Source organism: Schistocerca cancellata, chromosome 10 (genome assembly GCF_023864275.1).
Source record: "Schistocerca cancellata isolate TAMUIC-IGC-003103 chromosome 10, iqSchCanc2.1, whole genome shotgun sequence".
In the NCBI taxonomy this organism is placed as follows: domain Eukaryota; kingdom Metazoa; phylum Arthropoda; class Insecta; order Orthoptera; family Acrididae; genus Schistocerca; species Schistocerca cancellata.
This window is the reverse complement of record NC_064635.1, coordinates 193,220,576-193,238,914: the sequence shown is the minus strand read 5'-3', so window position 1 is coordinate 193,238,914 and position 18,339 is coordinate 193,220,576. Positions and strand designations below refer to the sequence as shown.

The following is an 18,339-nucleotide window of genomic DNA, read 5'->3' as shown; positions in this document are numbered from 1 at the left end:
CTGTATATTGAGCAAGCAGTAAAGGAAACAAAAGAAAAATTCGGAGTGGGTATTGAAATTCATGGAGAAGAAGTAAAAACTTTGAGGTTTGCCGTTGACATTGTAATTCTGTCAGAGATAGCAAAGGGCTTGGAAGAACAGTTGAATGGAATGGACAGTGTCTTGAATGGAGGATATAAGATGAACATCAACAAAAGTAAAACAAGGATAATGGACTGTAGTCGAATTAAGTCGGGTGATGCTGAGGGAATTAGATTAGGAAATGAGACACTTAAAGTAGTAAAGTTTTGCTATTTAGGGAGTAATATAACTGATGATGGTCGAAGTAGAGAGGATATAAAATGTAGACTGGCAATGGCAAGGAAATCGTTTCTGAAGAAGAGAAATTTGTTAACATAGAGTATAGATTTAAGTGTCAGGAAGTCGTTTCTGAAAGTATTTGTATGGAGTGTAGCCATGTATGGAAGTGAAACATGGACGATAACTAGTATGGACAAGAAGAGAATAGAAGCTTTCGAAATGTGGTGCTACAGAAGAATGCTGAAGATAAGGTGGGTAGATCACATAACTAATGAGGAGGTATTGAATAGGATTGGGGAGAAGAAAAGTTTGTGGCACAACTTGACTAGAAGAAGGGATCGGTTAGTAGGACATGTTTTGAGGCATCAAGGGATCACAAATTTAGCATTGGAGGGCAGCGTGGAGGGTAAAAATCGTAGAGGGAGACCAAGAGATGAATACACTAAGCAGATTCAGAAGGATGTAGGTTGCAGTAGGTACTGGGAGATGAAGAAGCTTGCACAGGATAGAGTAGCATGGAGAGCTGCATCAAACCAGTCTCAGGACTGAAGACCACAACAACAACAACAGGTGACAACGGGCTTCCCATTGCAACTCCATCAGTCTGTTCGTAGTACTGACCATTGAATAAAAAGTAATCGGAAGGCAGCACATGTCGAAACAAATTTGTTAACTCGACACCAAACTTAACCTCAATTATCTCCAACGAATCAGAGAGGAACGCGAGTGAAAAGAGAAATCACATCAAAACTGACTAAAATATCAGAGTCATTCAAACGCAGTCCCTGCAATCGATGTAAGAAATCTGCAGAGTTCTTAATGTGTTGTTCACATCTACCTACTAGTGGGCTCAACAAACTAGCAAGATGTTTAGCTACGCGATATGTTTCTGAATTTTCTTGGGATTGGGTGGACGGTGCCTCTTAGTCGCAGTCTGACTGGGAATTTCAATCTGTAACTGCTCGTCATTCGGCGAAATTTGAACGTTTCCTTGGCTCAGTGTCTAATTCTAATTCTCGACGTTCTGTGATCAATCTCACGGAGATAACGTTTGACGACGCAGCTTTGTCTGTGCTGGGGAAAGGTTTGAACTTCGCACCGACGCCTAAGAGTTTGCCAGTCGTTGATTTTATTAGTTCTGTCGAACAGGCTGTTTATAAACTACCTTCCGAGGCTGCGGAAGAGGTTAGGAGGGAAGCTTGTCGTGTGTTGACTGGGGCCCGTCCACCCAAGTGTAACATTACAGCAGCTGAGGCGGCTGCTTTACGTTCACTTACAATAGATCCTGATATTGTTATTTTACCTGCGGACAAGGGAAACGCCACCGTTTTGTTGAACAAGCACGATTACATACTTTCTGATTAATAGTAAGTATCGATATTTCTGATGTTGGTTATCTTTGTTTGTGTTCTTGTTCTGTGTGTGGTGTCTTCCTTGTTTCTCCTCTGTGAACCGAGGTATTAAATTTGCTTGCACATTTCTTCTTCCTTGCATTTGTGCCTTGAGAATGGCAGGGTGTGCTCCTGTCGAAATATCAGCGGTGTTCGACGACGTCACCCGGCAGCAAAACTGTAAGTTATTTGAACATTCGATTCGCCGGGAAAAGTTAAGGTCTTACCCCTATTTTTCTCAGAATTTCGATCTTACACCATTGTATATTATCGAACGCTTTTTCCACGTCGAAAAATCGTATGAAAGTGTCTTGAATTCTTTTAGTCTTGCTTCCATTATCAGCTGCAACGTCAGAGTTGTCCCACGAGGGCATTTACCTTTTCTAAAGCCAGACTGATCGTCATCTACTACATCCTCAGTTTTCTTTTCCATTCTTCTGTATATTATTCTTATCAGCTACTTAGATGAATGAGCTGTTAAGCTGATTGTGTGATAATTCTCGCATTTGTCTGCTCTTGCTTTCATCGAAATTGTGTGGATGATATTTTTGCGGAAGTCAGACTGTATATCGCTAGACTCATACATTCTACACATCAACGACGTCGTTTTGTTGCCACTTCTCTCAAAGATTTTAGAAATTCTGAATGAATGTTATCTATCCTCTTTGCCTTATTTGATCTAAAGTCCTCCAAAGCTCTCCGACTTTGTGATTGTAACACTGGATCCCCTATGTCTTCTAAATCGACTTCTTCTTTAACAGCAGACAAATCTTCTCCCTCATAGAGGCCTTCAGTGTAGTCTTTCCACCTATCCTCTCTCTCTTCTGCATTTAACAGAGGACCGTTGCAGTCTTAATGCTACCTCGCTTGCTTTTAATCTCATCGAAGGTGGTTTTGACTTTCCTACACTCTGAGTTAGTTCTTACCGCAGCCACCCGGGGTAGCCGTGCTGTCTAAGCCGCCTGGCCACGGTTCACGTGGCTCTTCCCGTGGGAGGTTCGAGTCCTCCCTTGGGCATGGGTATGTGTGTTGTCCTTAGCGTAAGTTGGTTAAAGTTACATTAAGTTGAAACAAGGCCCCGGGAGTAGACAACATTCCATTAGAACTACTGACAGCCTTGGGAGAGCCAGTCCTGACAAAACTCTACCATCTGGTCAGCAACATGTATGAGACAGGCGAAATTCCCTCAGACTTCAAGAAGAATATAATAATTCCAATACCAAAGAAAGCAGGTGTTAACAGATGTGAAAATTACCGAACTATCTGTTTAATAAGTCACAGCTGCAAAATACTAACACGAATTCTTTACAGACAAATGGAAAAAAATAGTAGAAGCCGACGTCGGGGAAGATCAGCTTGAATTCCATAGAAAAGTTGGAACACTTGAGGCAATACTGACCCTACGAGTTATCTTAGATGAAAGATTAAGGAAAGGCAAACCTACGTTTCTAGCATTTGTAGACTTAGAGAAAGCTTTTGGCAATGTACACTGGAATACTCTCTTTCAAATTCTGAAGGTGGCAGGGGTAAAATACAGGGAGCGGAAGGCAATTAGAATTTGTAGAGGAACCAGATGGCAGTTATAAGAATCGAGGGACATGAAAGGGAAGCAGTGGTTGGGAAGGGAGTGAGACAGGGTTGTAGCCTCTCCCCAACGCTATTCAATCTGTATACTGAGCAAGCAGTAAGGGAAACAAAAGACCAATTCGGAGTAGGTATTAAAATCCATGGAGAAGAAATAAAAACTTTGAGGTTCGCCGATGACATTGTAATTCTGTCAGAGACAGCAAAGAACTTGGAAGAGCAGTTGAACGGAATGGACAGTGTCTTGAAAGGAGGGTATAAGATGAACATCAACAAAAGCAGAACGAGGTTAATGGAATGTAGTCCAATTAAGTTGGGTGATGCTGAGGGGATTAGATTAGGAAATGAGACACTCAAAGTAGTAAAGGAGTTTTGCTATTTGGGGAGCAAAATAACTGATGATGGTCAAAGTAGAGAGGATATAAAATGTAGACTGGCAATGGCAAGGAAAGCGTTTCTGAAGAAGAGAAATTTGTTAACATCGAGTATTGATTTAAGTGTCAGGAAGTCGTTTCTGAAAGTATTTGTATGGAGTGTAGCCATGTATGGAAGTGAAACATGGACGATAAATAGTTCGGACAAGAAGAGAATAGAAGCTTTCGAAATGTGGTGCTACAGAAGAATGCTGAAGATTAGATGAGTAGATCACACAACTAATGAGGAGGTACTGCATAGAATTGGGGAGAAGGAGATTCTGTGGCACAACTTGACTAGAAGAAGGGATCGGTTGGTAGGACATGTTCTGAGACATCAAGGGATCACCAATTTAGTATTGGAGGGCAGCGTGGAGGGTAAAAATCTTAGAGGGAGACCAAGAGATGTATACACTAAGCAGATTCAAAAGGATGTAAAAACAGACATAATGTCTTGTGGGATACCAGCAATCACTGATTTTATAATGTTACTTAAAATCCGTCTTGATTGCAAAAAATTTTATTATTCATATGACCGGTTTCGGTTCATTCAGAACCATCTTCAGATCTGATGTTTCAGTTACAAGAGTAACCCGTCCAAATCCAGCAACTTTCACATGCTACGTCACATGTGATCTGAAGATGGTTCTGAATGAACCGAAACCGGTCATATGAATAATAAAATTTTTTGCAATCAAGACGGGTTTTAAGTAACAAAAGGATGTAGGCTGCAGTAGCTACTGGGAGATGTAGAAGCTTGCACAGGATAGAGTAGCACGGAGAGCTGCATCAAACCAGTCGCAGGACTGAAGGCCACAACAACAACAACAACAATAAGTAGTGTGTAAGCCTAGGGACCAATATCCTCAGTAGTTTGGTCCCATACAATTTAGCACAAATTTCCAATTTCCTTTCCGCTCTCTCATTCTTTGTCCCAAAATCATATTCTCCTGTAACCTTTTCTTCTACTTACCCTACAAATTCATTCCAGTCCTCTATGACTATTAGATATCTACCTCCCTTTAGCTACTGTAACTCCCTTTCAATATTCTCATATACTTCCACTGTTTCTTCATTTTCATCTTGCGATGTCGGCATGTGTATCTGAGCTATCGTTGTCAGTACATAGGAAATGTGATCAGGACCTACGTGCGATTAACATGGGGTCACGTAACTTAGACACATGCCAAAATAACACTCTTTTTTTTGTTAATCTCGTTTTGTTCTATATTGTTCGTTGACTTTGTTCGTGGCGGACGTCCTATGACACTTGTTCTGGTTGTTCGTTGATCCGTTGACTCAGTTTTTTTATTACAGAAGATAGCTAAACCCTCTGGCCGAACACGCTGAGCTACCGTGCCGGCATACTCAGTAGTTAAGGCGACCTGTACCGCATAAATTAATAAACTGGCCACTAGGTGGCATCAGTTGTGTGGTGTAAGCCATACAAATAAGTTGCAGATAATAGAAAATTGGAAGGCATAGCTATATAGGCTTTTAATGAATGATACATTTTTTCCAAAAAGAAAAAGAAAAAAATGACAAAAGAACATCATTAACGTAAAAATTATTTTATAAGCAAATGGGAGTAGGGGGAGAGCAATAGAGGCTACCATTGAATGAAAATACCTTATAAAATTGGAAATTTGATAACATGGCTTTGTAGGACCTTATATACAGAAGGTGTAACAGAGCTTATTACGGCTAAAAACCTGGTTGGAAAGTTAAGACTGCCCGGGGGTGTGGGGAGGAGGGGGAGAACGTCATCAAAAAGCAGTAAATACATGTTGCCACATTTCAAATTTTGTTACGCATTTTTATTCAAATTTTGGCTAATAAATTAATCTTCTGCAGTGTACTGATGGTTCTCTACCACTCTGTTCCTTCCTGGTTCTCTCTATTTTCTCACCACTTACCCTAGTTCGGTTATAAACTATTTGTTACGTTAATGATATTGTTTTCCGTTTCTCTTTTTTTTTTTTGAAAAAATCTGGCCTCTCTCTTATTAAAGTCACACATGGCTATGCCTACCTTCTATCTGTAACTTGTAAGTAAGTCTGTATTGATTACGCCACACAATTGTTACCACATATACAGGTTATCACATATACAGGTCGCTTTAACTAGCCAATAGCATTTTGGCATGTGTCTAAGTTACATGACTCCATGTTACTCGCATGTAGGTGTAGTTCGTATTTCGTACGTACTTTTGTATAACTTAATATTGTGCCAGCTTGTGAAATATTTGTGTAATAACTTTTTCAACTATAGACCTGTTTCCACTGTGCTATTTGAGATTTTGCTACTTTATCAGATTATCCGTTGATGATTATACCCAAGCGCGTCATTAAACAAATCAGTCTCCACAAAACCTGTGACTATATATATACTTTTTGTAGTGTCCATATTACTAATTTTTCAACGTTAAAAAAACATATAATTTGTCGATAACACTGTAATTTATAATAGACGGCAAAGGTCTCGGAAGAGCAGTTGAACAGAATGGATGGTGACTTGAAAGAAGATTATACGGTGAACATCAACAAAAGTAAAACAAGGTGATAGGTCGTAGCGGAGTTAAATAAGGCAATGTCGAGGGAATAATGACTGGAAGGTATCTGCTATTTGGGCGAAGCAGAAAGGACATGAAATACAGACTGGCAACAACAAGAAAAGCGTTTCTAAAAACAAACAAAAAACTGTTGGCATCGAATTTAGGTATTGCACAGAACTGAAACGTGGACGATAAACTGTTCAGACAAGATGAAAATAGAAGTTTCTGAAGTGTGATTCTAGAAAGCAAAGCTGATGAACAGGTGGCTAGATCAGATAACTAATGAGTAGGGGAAAAAAGAAATATATGCATCTACCTAACTAAAAGAATGGACACGTCTTTCGCCACCAAGGAATCGTAACTTTAGTGATGGAGGGAAATGTCGAGTGTTAAAAATTCTAGAGTGCTTGACTACCGTAGGAACGTTCAACAGGATGTAGGTTGTGTAAGTCTGCAGGCTGTCGTGGCCGTTGTTCTTAAAGATAAAATCTTCTGGGTTGTTTGGCCGCGTCATATTTCCTCTAAAATAATCGATGTTTCGACCCCTTTGCTGGGATCTTCAGCAGGAAATATGACGCGGCCTAACAACGCAGAAGATTTTAAGATGTAGGTTGCAGCAGTGACACAGAGATGCAAAAGCGTGAACGGGATAGAACGGCGCGGAAGGCTGCACCAAGCCAAGTTTCGGAATGCAGACCACAACAAGAAACTCCTGACGTCTATAACTTTCTTTGCAACACTAGCATCTGTGCATCTATACTCACCATGACAACATATGACGTGTGGCGAAGGATACTTCTGGTACCATATTTATTGGTTCCCCTCTCTTATTTCATTCACGAATAATTAGTGCAAAGGACGATTCAATTAAGTATCCGTATCTGCTCATATCCTTTTTTTTTTTTTAATTTCCGAGTCGTAGTGATGTCGCGAAATGAATGTGCGAGGATATAATATGTCGCCTGACTACTTGGATCGCTCGCTCTCGTTTCATAGTAAACTTCTATGCCAGTGGTAACCAACTGGCAGACCGTGGGTCGCATGAGACCCAAGAAGTGAGCACAGATCACACGATCGGTAAAAAGATCCATAAAAGTCTAATTACCTAATGTTGTGACAGTAATGGAATTTGATACACAGGGTGAGTCACTAGTTATTGCCACCTAGAATAACTCCGAAAGTATGATAGAAGCTGAAAAGTTTGTGGGGCAAATGTTGCATGGGACAACGGGGACCATAATATGACGTAGGTTTTTTGTTGCTAGGTGCAGTCGCCTCAGAGATATGAAGGTTAACATTGTTTTTTTTTTTTTTAATGGGATGCTGTTGTTTGGTACTTATTTTCTGATAGCGGCTATAGAGACGAATTCAATCATTGTGTAACAGTAAGGTCTCTGAAGGTCAACGAAGGTCACAAAGGTGGTATGAACGTCCATTTACAGAAGCTGTTCAAGTAATGACCAGTGGGTCTTCCGCTCCGAAGTCCATATCGATGATGTTTCTTTGAGGTTCGCATGCTGACACTTGTTGATGATCCAGAATGGAAATCTGCAGCAATTTGCGGAAGGGTTGCACTTCTGTCACGTTGAACGATTCTCTCGTTGGTCCCGTTGTTGCAGGATCCTTTCCCGGCCGCAGTGATGTCGGTGATTTGATTTTTACCGTGTTGCTGATGTTCGCAGTACACTCTTGTAATGGTTGAACTGTGAATTTAAACTTTTCAAAATCTTTTCTTAAAGAATTTACTTTATTTACTAGCGATTCATCAAGAACATTAACACACTATGTGAGTGTGGAAGTAGTTCCCAAGGAGTAACTGATGGAAACAAATTAAATTTCAACCAATGGAAATTTTATTCACAAAAGCCTTTTCAAAAACAGATTTAAAATTTATAAGCAGAAAAGCACCCTCGAAATATCAAGTTACAATTTAACAAATGTGAATTTTATTTCTAAAAGCTTTTTCGAAACAGATTTCAAATTATAAGCAGAGAAATACCCTCGAAATATCGAGTTACAATTATTCAGAGGCAGCATAAATTATTTTTTTTTGTTACAGTATGTGCTTTTGGGCTGAGAAGCTTGCTGCTCCCTTTCAACACGGCCGTAGTCACGACCGCTCACAACGACCTCTGAAAAACGACACTGGTGCAAAACTGCAACACACTAGATTAAACTAAAAATTTTAACAACTCACACAAACACATTAACTATGCACCCTGTAAGGGATGGAAATGGTACAAACACTCACACGAAGAAATTATTTTCCACCAAAAGTGCAATTTGTTTTAAAAGGGATCTTACGGTGGAAGGGTGGCATCTTTATAAAAATAACTATTTAAATAAAACCCATGAAATTCAGACTCACATAAAGTGTACAACATGCTCTACATTACACATATACCGCGTCGCAAGATGACAGGCAAGATAAAAACATATTTCAGGATTTCGGCCTTTACCTTAATTCTATAAATTCGTTAACACCGAATCCGACAAACATGACAGAGGCAGCTATTAACGTATGGCAAACCGACAGACAGACAGACCCTAACTGCCTAACAAATGCGGACGGAAGACAGACGAGCAAGCTGGGGACGAGAGACTGACCAAGAAAACAAGTAGAATTTAACAAGTAAATGAAACAACATATCATAAATCACTTAACTTCTAAAACTGCGATGTCTGGCGAAGACCTGGCGCCGGACCCCCAAAACGCTCTCCCGAACCGTCCGCTGCCAGCTGCTTCAACGGACGCAGGAAGGCGCGCCGATCTCCCGTCTCACGGCGTCGCAGATCGCCCCGGCCAGACCGACGTCGTGGGTTGACACCTGTTGCTCTCTTGTCGGCCGCGAAGCCACTACCCCTCGCTATACGGCGCGGCCCACAGGACTGCCGTGGCGACCTCACATGCGCCGAGGCTCAAGACGGACAAATCATCTTGTGTCCCAGTGCGCGACCGACCAACCGATCGATCAAACCGCCAATGCCCAATGCCTGAGCAAATTCGAGCAGACTGGCGGCCTATCACATACTCGTACTATAGTTCAATTCTTTTGTCTTGGCGGCTCGCGCATGCGCGCCCAGACGCGGTAGATTGCTGCGTTGCCAGTTGTACGCGCCAAGAAGATTCAGCGCCATAGTATAGTTCGCAAACTTACGTTTAGGGGGGAGCGCGCAGTTTATGAAGTAAAGCCACCACGGCCGCATTAACCCTTTCGCTGCTACAGAGACGTGCTCCCCGCATTCCGCGATGTGCGCAATTTTGTCATCATTGCACTGTTCGCCTGTGCAGACACATGGTGTTTCGACTGCTTTGACACACTTTATCATTCGATTTCACAAAAACTATTTGGCCCAAAAATTTGATTTTTACACATCTTCTTGACTGATACCTTCCCCATATAAATGACAATTTTGTTTCGATGTTCAACGCAGTTATTGTGCAGCATTAGATGTAGTAAACCATTGCACGAAATTTTGAAGAGTTTGCATATGTAAAAGTCCATAGTGTATACTTTCCGTATGGTCGATTTTAGTTGCCACTAGAAATTTCAAAAAATTACATCCAAACGAATAAAATTCATGAAGTAAGACACTTTGATATTTTTTTTAAAATAAAGAAAATATTAAGCGCCGACCAAGCTTCGAACTCAGAACGTTTCTTTTTTTTTGTTTTTTTGTTTTTTTTTTGTTGTAATCTCATTTTGTTCGTTTTCGTTCGTTGCATCTGCTCCGGGCGGATGTCGCAAGACACCCTTTTCAGTTCGTCATTGATCCATTAACTGAGTTTTTTTTATTACAGAGGGCAGCAAGCCCTCTTACCGAACATGCAGAGCTACCGTGCCGGCTACCTTTCGTTTAACAGCCATACACTTTAACCATTACGCTAACGCAGCTCGTCATTCAACATATCTCCCGGAGGACTTTAAAACATCACGCAAAATACCGACAAACACTGTTGGTATGATTATGAATTACTCACGTTTCGTCGAAGTACAATAGGAAATAAACAATTACCGCTGTTCTTTATTGCGAAAAAGTGGTTAGTGAGAATGATACAAACACCTTTCCTTGCTATCGCCTGAATTAGGGGGCTTATAGCTTGTTTGGTTTAATTAATTAATAGAATATGAAGCAATTGGTATAAAGAACGCTTTTTCCAAACTTTCTATAAAAGAAAGTCTGCTATCAAGACACTGCTTTTGTTCAAGTACTTTATTTATGACTGAACGTTTCTAAAACTGAAGACGCTCGTCCGTGCTCTGCACTGCAGTCGAGCTCTGGCAACGTCGTTCTCTGTTCATTGGCTGACTGTGTTTTGTGACGTCAGATGCGCAGAAAGAACCTAAACTCAGCCGCCATCATAAATGGCGCGCACTTTAACACTCCGGACGACCGACAGACACTAACCGCCTCACCAATGCGGACGAGAGACGGACCCAGACTAACTTGGCTGACCATTTAACCAGACTCGGCGACTCACCAACTGCCGAGCTCATTGCGCCCCTTAGATACACCTGAACAGGCAACCTTTACCCTTTTCACCAGAGGGAGACACCAAAGCTGCCATTGACACAACGGCGCCACCGCCAGAAACGGAGGGCGACTGCTTCACACTACGCGCTGCGGCACGCTCTTCAAAACAGCAAGTTTTACTACGGGTCAATGGTCATACGGAATATCGCCACTTGATCGCTGCCTCCGAGATTCTGTGTCCGATCGCTCGTCCGCCGACTATAACACCACGTTAAAACGCCCTTAAATCTTGATAACCTGCCAGTATAGCAGCAGTAACCGATCTCACAACTGCGCCAGACACTTGCTGTCTTATACAGGGTGTTACAAAAAGGTACGGCTAAACTTTCAGGAAAAATTCCTCAAACACAAATAAAGAAAAGATGTTATGTGGTCATGTCTCCGGAAACGCTTAATTTCCATGTTAGAGCTCAATTTATTTTGTTCTTCCACCTACGCTCAATGGAGCACGTTATCATGATTTCATACGGGATTCTCTACCTGTGCTGCTAGAACATGTGCCTTCACAAGTACGACACAACATGTGGTTCATGCACGATGGAGCTCCTGCACACTTCAGTCGAAGTTTCGTACGCTTCTCAACAACAGATTCGGTGACCGATGGATTGGTAGAGGCGGACCAATTCCGTGGCCTCCACGCTCTCCTGACCTCAACCCTCTTGACTTTCATTTATGGGGGCATTTGAAAGCTCTTGTCTACGCAACGCCGGTACCAAATGTAGAGACTCTTCGTGCTCGTATTGTGGACGGCTGTGATACAATACGCCATTCTCCAGGGCTGCATCAGCGCGTCAGGGATTCCATGCGACGGAGCGTGGATGCATGTATCCTCGCTAACGGAGGACATTTTGAACATTTCCTGTAACAAAGTGTTTGAAGTCACGCTGGTACGTTCTGTTGCTGTGTGTTTCCATTCCATGATTAATGTGATTTGAAGAGAAGTAATAAAATGAGCTCTCCCATGGAAAGTAAGCGTTTCCGGACACATGTCCACATAACAACTTTTCTTTATTTGTGTGTGAGGAATGTTTCCTGAAAGTTTGGCCGTACCTTTTTGTAACACCCTGTATAGGCGTTGTCGACCGCAGCGCCGTGTTGTCCATGTTTACATATATCTGTATTTGAATATGCATGCCTATACCAGATTGTTTGGCGCTTCAGTGTATTTATTTGCTAACAATACGAGACTCTGACTACCAATCCATTGCGCTGTAAGTTTTGAGCGATTCACTCTTTATACACTATGTGATCAAAAGTATCCGGACACCTGGTTGAAAGTGGCTTAAAAGTTCGTGGCGCCCTCCATTAGTTATGGTGAAATTCAGTATGATGTTGCCCCACCCTTAGCCTTGATGACAGCTTCCACTCTGTCAGGCATATGTTCAATCAGATGTTCGAAGGTTTCTTGGGGAAAGGCAGCCCATTCTTCACGGAGTGCTGCACTGAGGAGAGGTATCGCTGTCGGTCGGTGAGGTCTGGCACGAAGTCAGCGTTCCAAAACATCCCAAACATGTTCTATAGGATTCAAGTCCATTACTTTCAGGAATGTTATTCTCGTGCAACCAATCCGCCACAGACCGTGCATTATGAACAGGTGCTCGATCGTGTTGAAAGATTCTGTGCCTCGTGATGACTGGGTGTTGTGTGATGTCCTTAGGTTAGTTAGGTTCAAGTAGTTCTAAGTTCTAGGGGACTGATGACCATAGATGTTAAGTCCCATAGTGCTCAGAGCCATTTGAACCATTTTTGTGTTGAAAGGTGCAATCGCCAGCCCCGAATTGCTCTTCAACAGTGGGAAGCAAGAAGGTGCTCAAAGCATCAATGTATGCCTGTGCTGTGATAGTTCCATACAAAACAATAAGGGATGCAAGCCCCCTCCGTGAAAAACGCGACCAGAGCTTAACACTGCTGCCTCCGAATTGTACTGCTGGCACTATGACGTTCGCAGGGCATTCGCCATACCCACACCCTGCCATCGGATTGCCACATTGTGTGCCTTGACTTGTCACTCCACGTAACGTTTTTCCACTGTTCAATAGACCAATGTTTACGCTCCTTACACCAAGTGAGGCGTCGTTTGGCATTTACTGGCATGACGTGTGGCTTATGAGCAGCCGCTCGACCATGAAATCCAAGTTTTCTCACCTCCCCCCAAACTGTCATAGTATTTGCAGTGGATTCTGATGCAGCTTGGAATTCCTATTTGATGGTCTGGGCCGGCCGCTGTGGCCGTGCGGTTCTGGCGCTGCAGTCTGGAACCGCGGGACTGCTACGGTCGCAGGTTCAAATCCTGCCTCGGGCATGGGTGTGTGTGATGTCCTTAGGTTAGTTGGGTTTAAGTAGTTCTAAGTTCTAGGGGACTTATGACCTAAGATGTTGAGTCCCATAGTGCTCAGAGCCATTTTGATGGTCTGGACAGATGTCTGCCTATTACACATTACGACCCTCTTTAATTGTCGGCGGTCTCTGTGAGTCAACAGACGAGGTCGGCGTGCACGCTTTTGTGCCGTACGTGCCCCTTCACGTTTCCACTTCACTATCACATCGGAAACAGTGGACCTAGGGATGTTTAGGGGTGTGGAAATCTCGCATACACACGTATGACAGAAGTGACACCCAATCACGTTCGAAGTCTGTGAGCTCTGCGGAGCGCCCCATTCTTCTCTCTCACGATGTCTAATGACTGCTGAGGTCGCTGACATGGAGTACCTGTCAGTAGATCGCAGCAAAATGCACCTAATATGAAACCCGTATCACAATCTGCAACATCGTCGCGAAAAAACAGTGACCCATACATGTAATAAATTTCCTTTAATTTACGTCTATGGTCACAAACTCTTTGATAACAGATTACCGGTTTCGGTCTTTAATGACCATCATCAGATCTGTAGAAAATTGGAAAAACATAAATACACTTGCAAACTGTATACAGCTTAAGAACTATACATAAACCATAATGAAAAGTAGTACTGACAAAATCTACATTCGTGCGCTTTAAATATGAAGAGGCATACCTGTTTCATAAAAACAACGTCCTAATGTACTGCAGCCATAGTGGCATCGTCAAATGTTAAATGCGGAATCAGCAACAGCATCATCAAATACATATAGATAACATCACATGCACAAGTCATGTTGTCAGTAGTACTAGTGTTTGAAACAAGCTGCCGCACAGCAGCCACAAGATGTTTGTGTTGTAGGTTCACCAGATGTCGCTAATGTCGGCGTACACTAGTTTTCAATAATTAATTGAAACAGCGAAAAGAAAGGGCGATACAATAGTTGAAGCCTATAATAAGTTCTTTACGTATTTCGTTTTCGTCGAAAGGTAGACGGAGGAGCCGGTGAACCATGGAAGTGAAGAAAGCATTTTTGTATCGGGGAGGATGGCACGAACATGCATTGATGATACTCTCTGTAGAAGTTGGTTTCCTAAAAATCGAAAACTTATGTTTGTTATTAAGTTTCTTAATAGTGAGATCAAGGTAGTTAATGGCGCCATCTTCTACTATTTTAGTGGTAAGAGTTATTTTGGTTGTTTAGTATTACCCGGTACACTATCAACGGTGTTTAATATTTATGTCATTATCTAGAATATTGGCACTAGATCACATGTCAACCACTGTTTTTTAACTCTTCCTCTTTTTAACAATATTACTTTTGTCGTGTTCTTCTTTTTATTACTGTAATGGCTTTTATACGTTATAAGTTTATTATACGAGGTGCATTCAAGTTCTAAGGCCTCCAATTTTTTTCTAATTAACTAATCACCCGAAATCGATGAAACTGGCGTTACTTCTCGACGTAATCGCCTGCAGACGTACACATTTTTCACAATGCTGACGCCATGATTCCATGGCAGCGGCGAAGGCTTCTTTAGGAGTCTGTTTTGACCACTGGAAAATCGCTGAGGCAATAGCAGCACGGCTGGTGAATGTGCGGCCACGGAGAGTGTATTTCATTGTTGGAAAAAGCCAAAAGTCACTAGGAGCCAGGTCAGGTGAGTAGGGAGCATGAGGAATCACTTCAAAGTTGTTATCACGAAGAAACTGTTGCGTAACGTTAGCTCGATGTGCGGGTGCATGTCTTGGTGAAACAACACACGCGCAGCCCTTCCCGGACGTTTTTGTTGCAGTGCAGGAAGGAATTTGTTCTTCAAAACATTTTTGTAGGATGCACCTGTTACCGTAGTGCCCTTTGGAACGCAATGGGTGAGGATTACGCCCTCGCTGTCCCAGAACATGGACACCATCATTTTTTCAGCACTGGCGGTTACCCGAAATTTTTTTGGTGGCGGTGAATCTGTGTGCTTCCATTGAGCTGACTGGCGCGTTGTTTCTGGATTGAAAAGTGGCATCCACGTCTCATCCATTGTCACAACCGACGAAAAGAAAGTCCCATTCCTGCTGCCGTTGTGCGTCAACATTGCTCGGCAACATGCCACACGGGCAGCCATGTGGTCGTCCGTCAGCGTTCGTAGCACCCACCTGGATGACACTTTTCGCACTTTCAGGTCGTCATGCAAGATTGTGTGCACAGAACCCACAGAAATTCCAACTCTGGAGGCGATCTGTTCAACAGTCATTCGGCGATCCCCCAAAACAATTCTCTCCACTTTCTCGATCATGTCGTCAGACCGGCTTGTGCGAGCCCAAGGTTGTTTCGGTTTGTTGTCACATGATGTTCTGCCTTCATTAAACTGTCGCACCCACGAACGCACTTTCGACACATCCATAACTGCATCACCACATGTCTCCTTCAACTGTCGATGAATTTCAATTGGTTTCACACCAAGCAAATTCAGAAAACGGTTGATTGCACGCTGTTCAAGTAAGGAAAACGTCGCCATTTTAAGTATTTAAAATAGTTCTCATTCTCCCCGCTGGCGGTAAAATTCCATCTTCCGTATGGTGCTGCCATCTCTGAGACGTATTGACAATGAACGCGGCCTCATTTTAAAACAATGCGCATGTTTCTATCTCTTTCCAGTCCAGAGCAAAAAAATCGGAGGCCTTAGAACTTGAATGCACCTCGTAGACTTCAACTACTGTATCCCCCTTTATTTTCGCTGTTTCAATTAATTATTTGAAAGCTAGTGTATGTCAACATTAGCGACATCTCCTGAACTTACAACACAAACATCTTGTGGCTACTGTACGGCAGCTTGTTTTAAACAGTAGTACTACTGACAACATGACTTGTGCATGTGATGTTGTCTATATGTATCTGACGATGCTGGTTTTGATTCCGCATTTACCATTTGACGATGCCACTATGGCTGAAGTACAGTAGGACTTTGTTTTTATGAAACAGGTATGCCTCTTCATATTTAAAGCGCACAAATGTAAATTTTGTCAGTACTATATTTCATTATGGTATGTGTATTGTTCTTAAGCTGTATACAGTTTGCGAGTGTATTTATGTATTTCCCATTTTCTGCACATCTGATGATGGTCATTAAAAGCCGAAACCGGTAATCTGTTATCAAACAGTTTGTGACCATAGACGTAAATTAATGGAACCTGAAAAACGTATGTTTTGGGGCTTTCCGGATACTTTTGAGCACATAGTGTATGTACTGCTTCAAAATATGATATCAGTATTGCCAATGGTGGCCAGTCTGTCGATGGTCCAATGTTTTGAGTGTCATTTTCCAATTCGGGAGGCGGAAACCGATAAATGACACCTGCATTTCCGAAATAAGTTTTTTTGTCTGTTGTCTTATGTTGTTAGTCGCGAGGCGTTGAGGAGTTACCGTTAGAGTGCCGGTACTTGGGAGAGCAGCGGGCACGGCACGTGGTAACGATGCGCCGCCACTTGTTGCAGGCGGTGGACGCTGGAGGCTCCATGTACGTGCACGTGTTCGGCGCGTACTTCGGGCTGGCCGCCAGCCTCGTGCTGGGACACGGCAGGGCGCTGCGCAAGAACAGCGCAGAGCTGGAGGGCGCCTCCTACAACTCGGACCTCTTCGCCATGGTCGGTGAGTGCAGCGCGTGCTACGGCAAATAAAGAGCTAAGAGAACTACACCACAACCGCGACATACACTACTGGCCATTAACATTGCTACACCACGAGGATGACGCGCTAGAGACGCGAAATTTAACCGACAGGAAGAAGATGCTGTGATAAGCAAATGATTACCTTTTCAGAGCATTCAAACAAGGTTGGCGCCGGTGGCGACACCTACAACGTGCTGACATGAGGAAAGTTTCCAACCGATTTCTCATACACAAACAGCAGTTGACCGGCGTTGCCTGGTGAAACGTTGTTGTGATGCCTCGTGTAAGGAGGAGGAATGCGTAACATCACGTTTCCCACTTTGATAAAGGTCGCATTGTAGCCTATCGCGATTGCGGTTTGTCGTATCGCGACATTGCTGCTGGCGTTGGTCGAGATCCAATCACTGTTGACACAATATGGAATCGGTGGGTTCAGGAGGGTAATACGGAACGCCGTGCTGGATCCCAACGGCCTCGTATCACTAGCAGTCGAGATGAAGGTTATCTTATCCGCATGACTGTAACGGATCGTGCAGCCACGTCTCGATCCCTGAGTCAACAGATGGGGACGTTGCAAGACAACATCCATCTGCACGAACAGTTCGACGACGTTTGCAGCAGCATGCACTATCAGCTCGGAGACCGTGGTTGCGGTTACACTTGACGCTGCATCACAGACGGGAGCGCCTGCGATGGTGTACTCAACGACGAACCTGGGTGCACGAATAGCAAAACGTCATTTTTTCGGATGAATCCAGGTTCTGTTTACAGCATCATGATGGTCGCATCCGTGTTCGGCGACATCGCGGTGAACGCACATTGGAAGCGTGTATTCGTCATCGCCATACTGGCGTATAACCCGGCGTGATGGTATGGGGTGCCATTGGTTACACGTCTAGGTCACGTCTTGTTCGCATTGACGGCACTCTGAACAGTGGACGTTACGTTTCAGATGTGTTACGATCCGTGGCTCTACCCTTCATTCGATCCCTGCGAAACCCTACATTTCAGCAGGATAATGCACGACCGCATGTTGTAGGTCCTGTACGGGCCTTTCTGGATAGAGAAAATGTTCGACTGCTGCCCTGGCCAGCACATTCTCCAGATCTCTCACCAACTGAAAACGTCTGGTCAATGGGGGCCGAGAAACTGGCTCGTCACAATACGCCAGTCACTACTCTTGTTCAATCGTGGTATCTGTATGGGCAACTGTACCTGTACACGCCTTCGAAGCTCTGTTTGACTCAATGCCCAGCCGTATCACGGCCGTTATTACGGCCAGAGGTGGTTGTTCTGGGTACTGATTTCTCAGGAACTGTGCACCCAAATTGAAAAAAAAAAAATGGTTCAAATGGCTCTGAGCACTATGGCGCTTAACATCTGTGGTCATCAGTTGCCTAGAACTTAGAACTACTTAAACCTAACTAACCTAAAGACAACACACACATCCATGCCATAGGCAGGATTCAAACCTGCGACCGTAGCAGTCGCGCGGTTCCGGACTGAGCGCCTAGAACCGCTAGACCACCGCGGCTGCACTCAAATTTCGTGAAAATGTAAT

General features: G+C 43.2%; 1 protein-coding gene across 1 annotated transcript in view; it reads left to right on the top strand.

The window, feature by feature from the left end:
* Positions 1–18,339, top strand: part of LOC126106476 (ammonium transporter Rh type B) — a 165,121-nt gene that overhangs the window by 79,912 nt on the left and 66,870 nt on the right. The window contains exon 5 of the mRNA XM_049912776.1: positions 16,605–16,758. Coding sequence (XP_049768733.1) covers positions 16,605–16,758 — 154 coding nt within the window. The remainder of the gene's footprint in view (positions 1–16,604; positions 16,759–18,339) is intronic.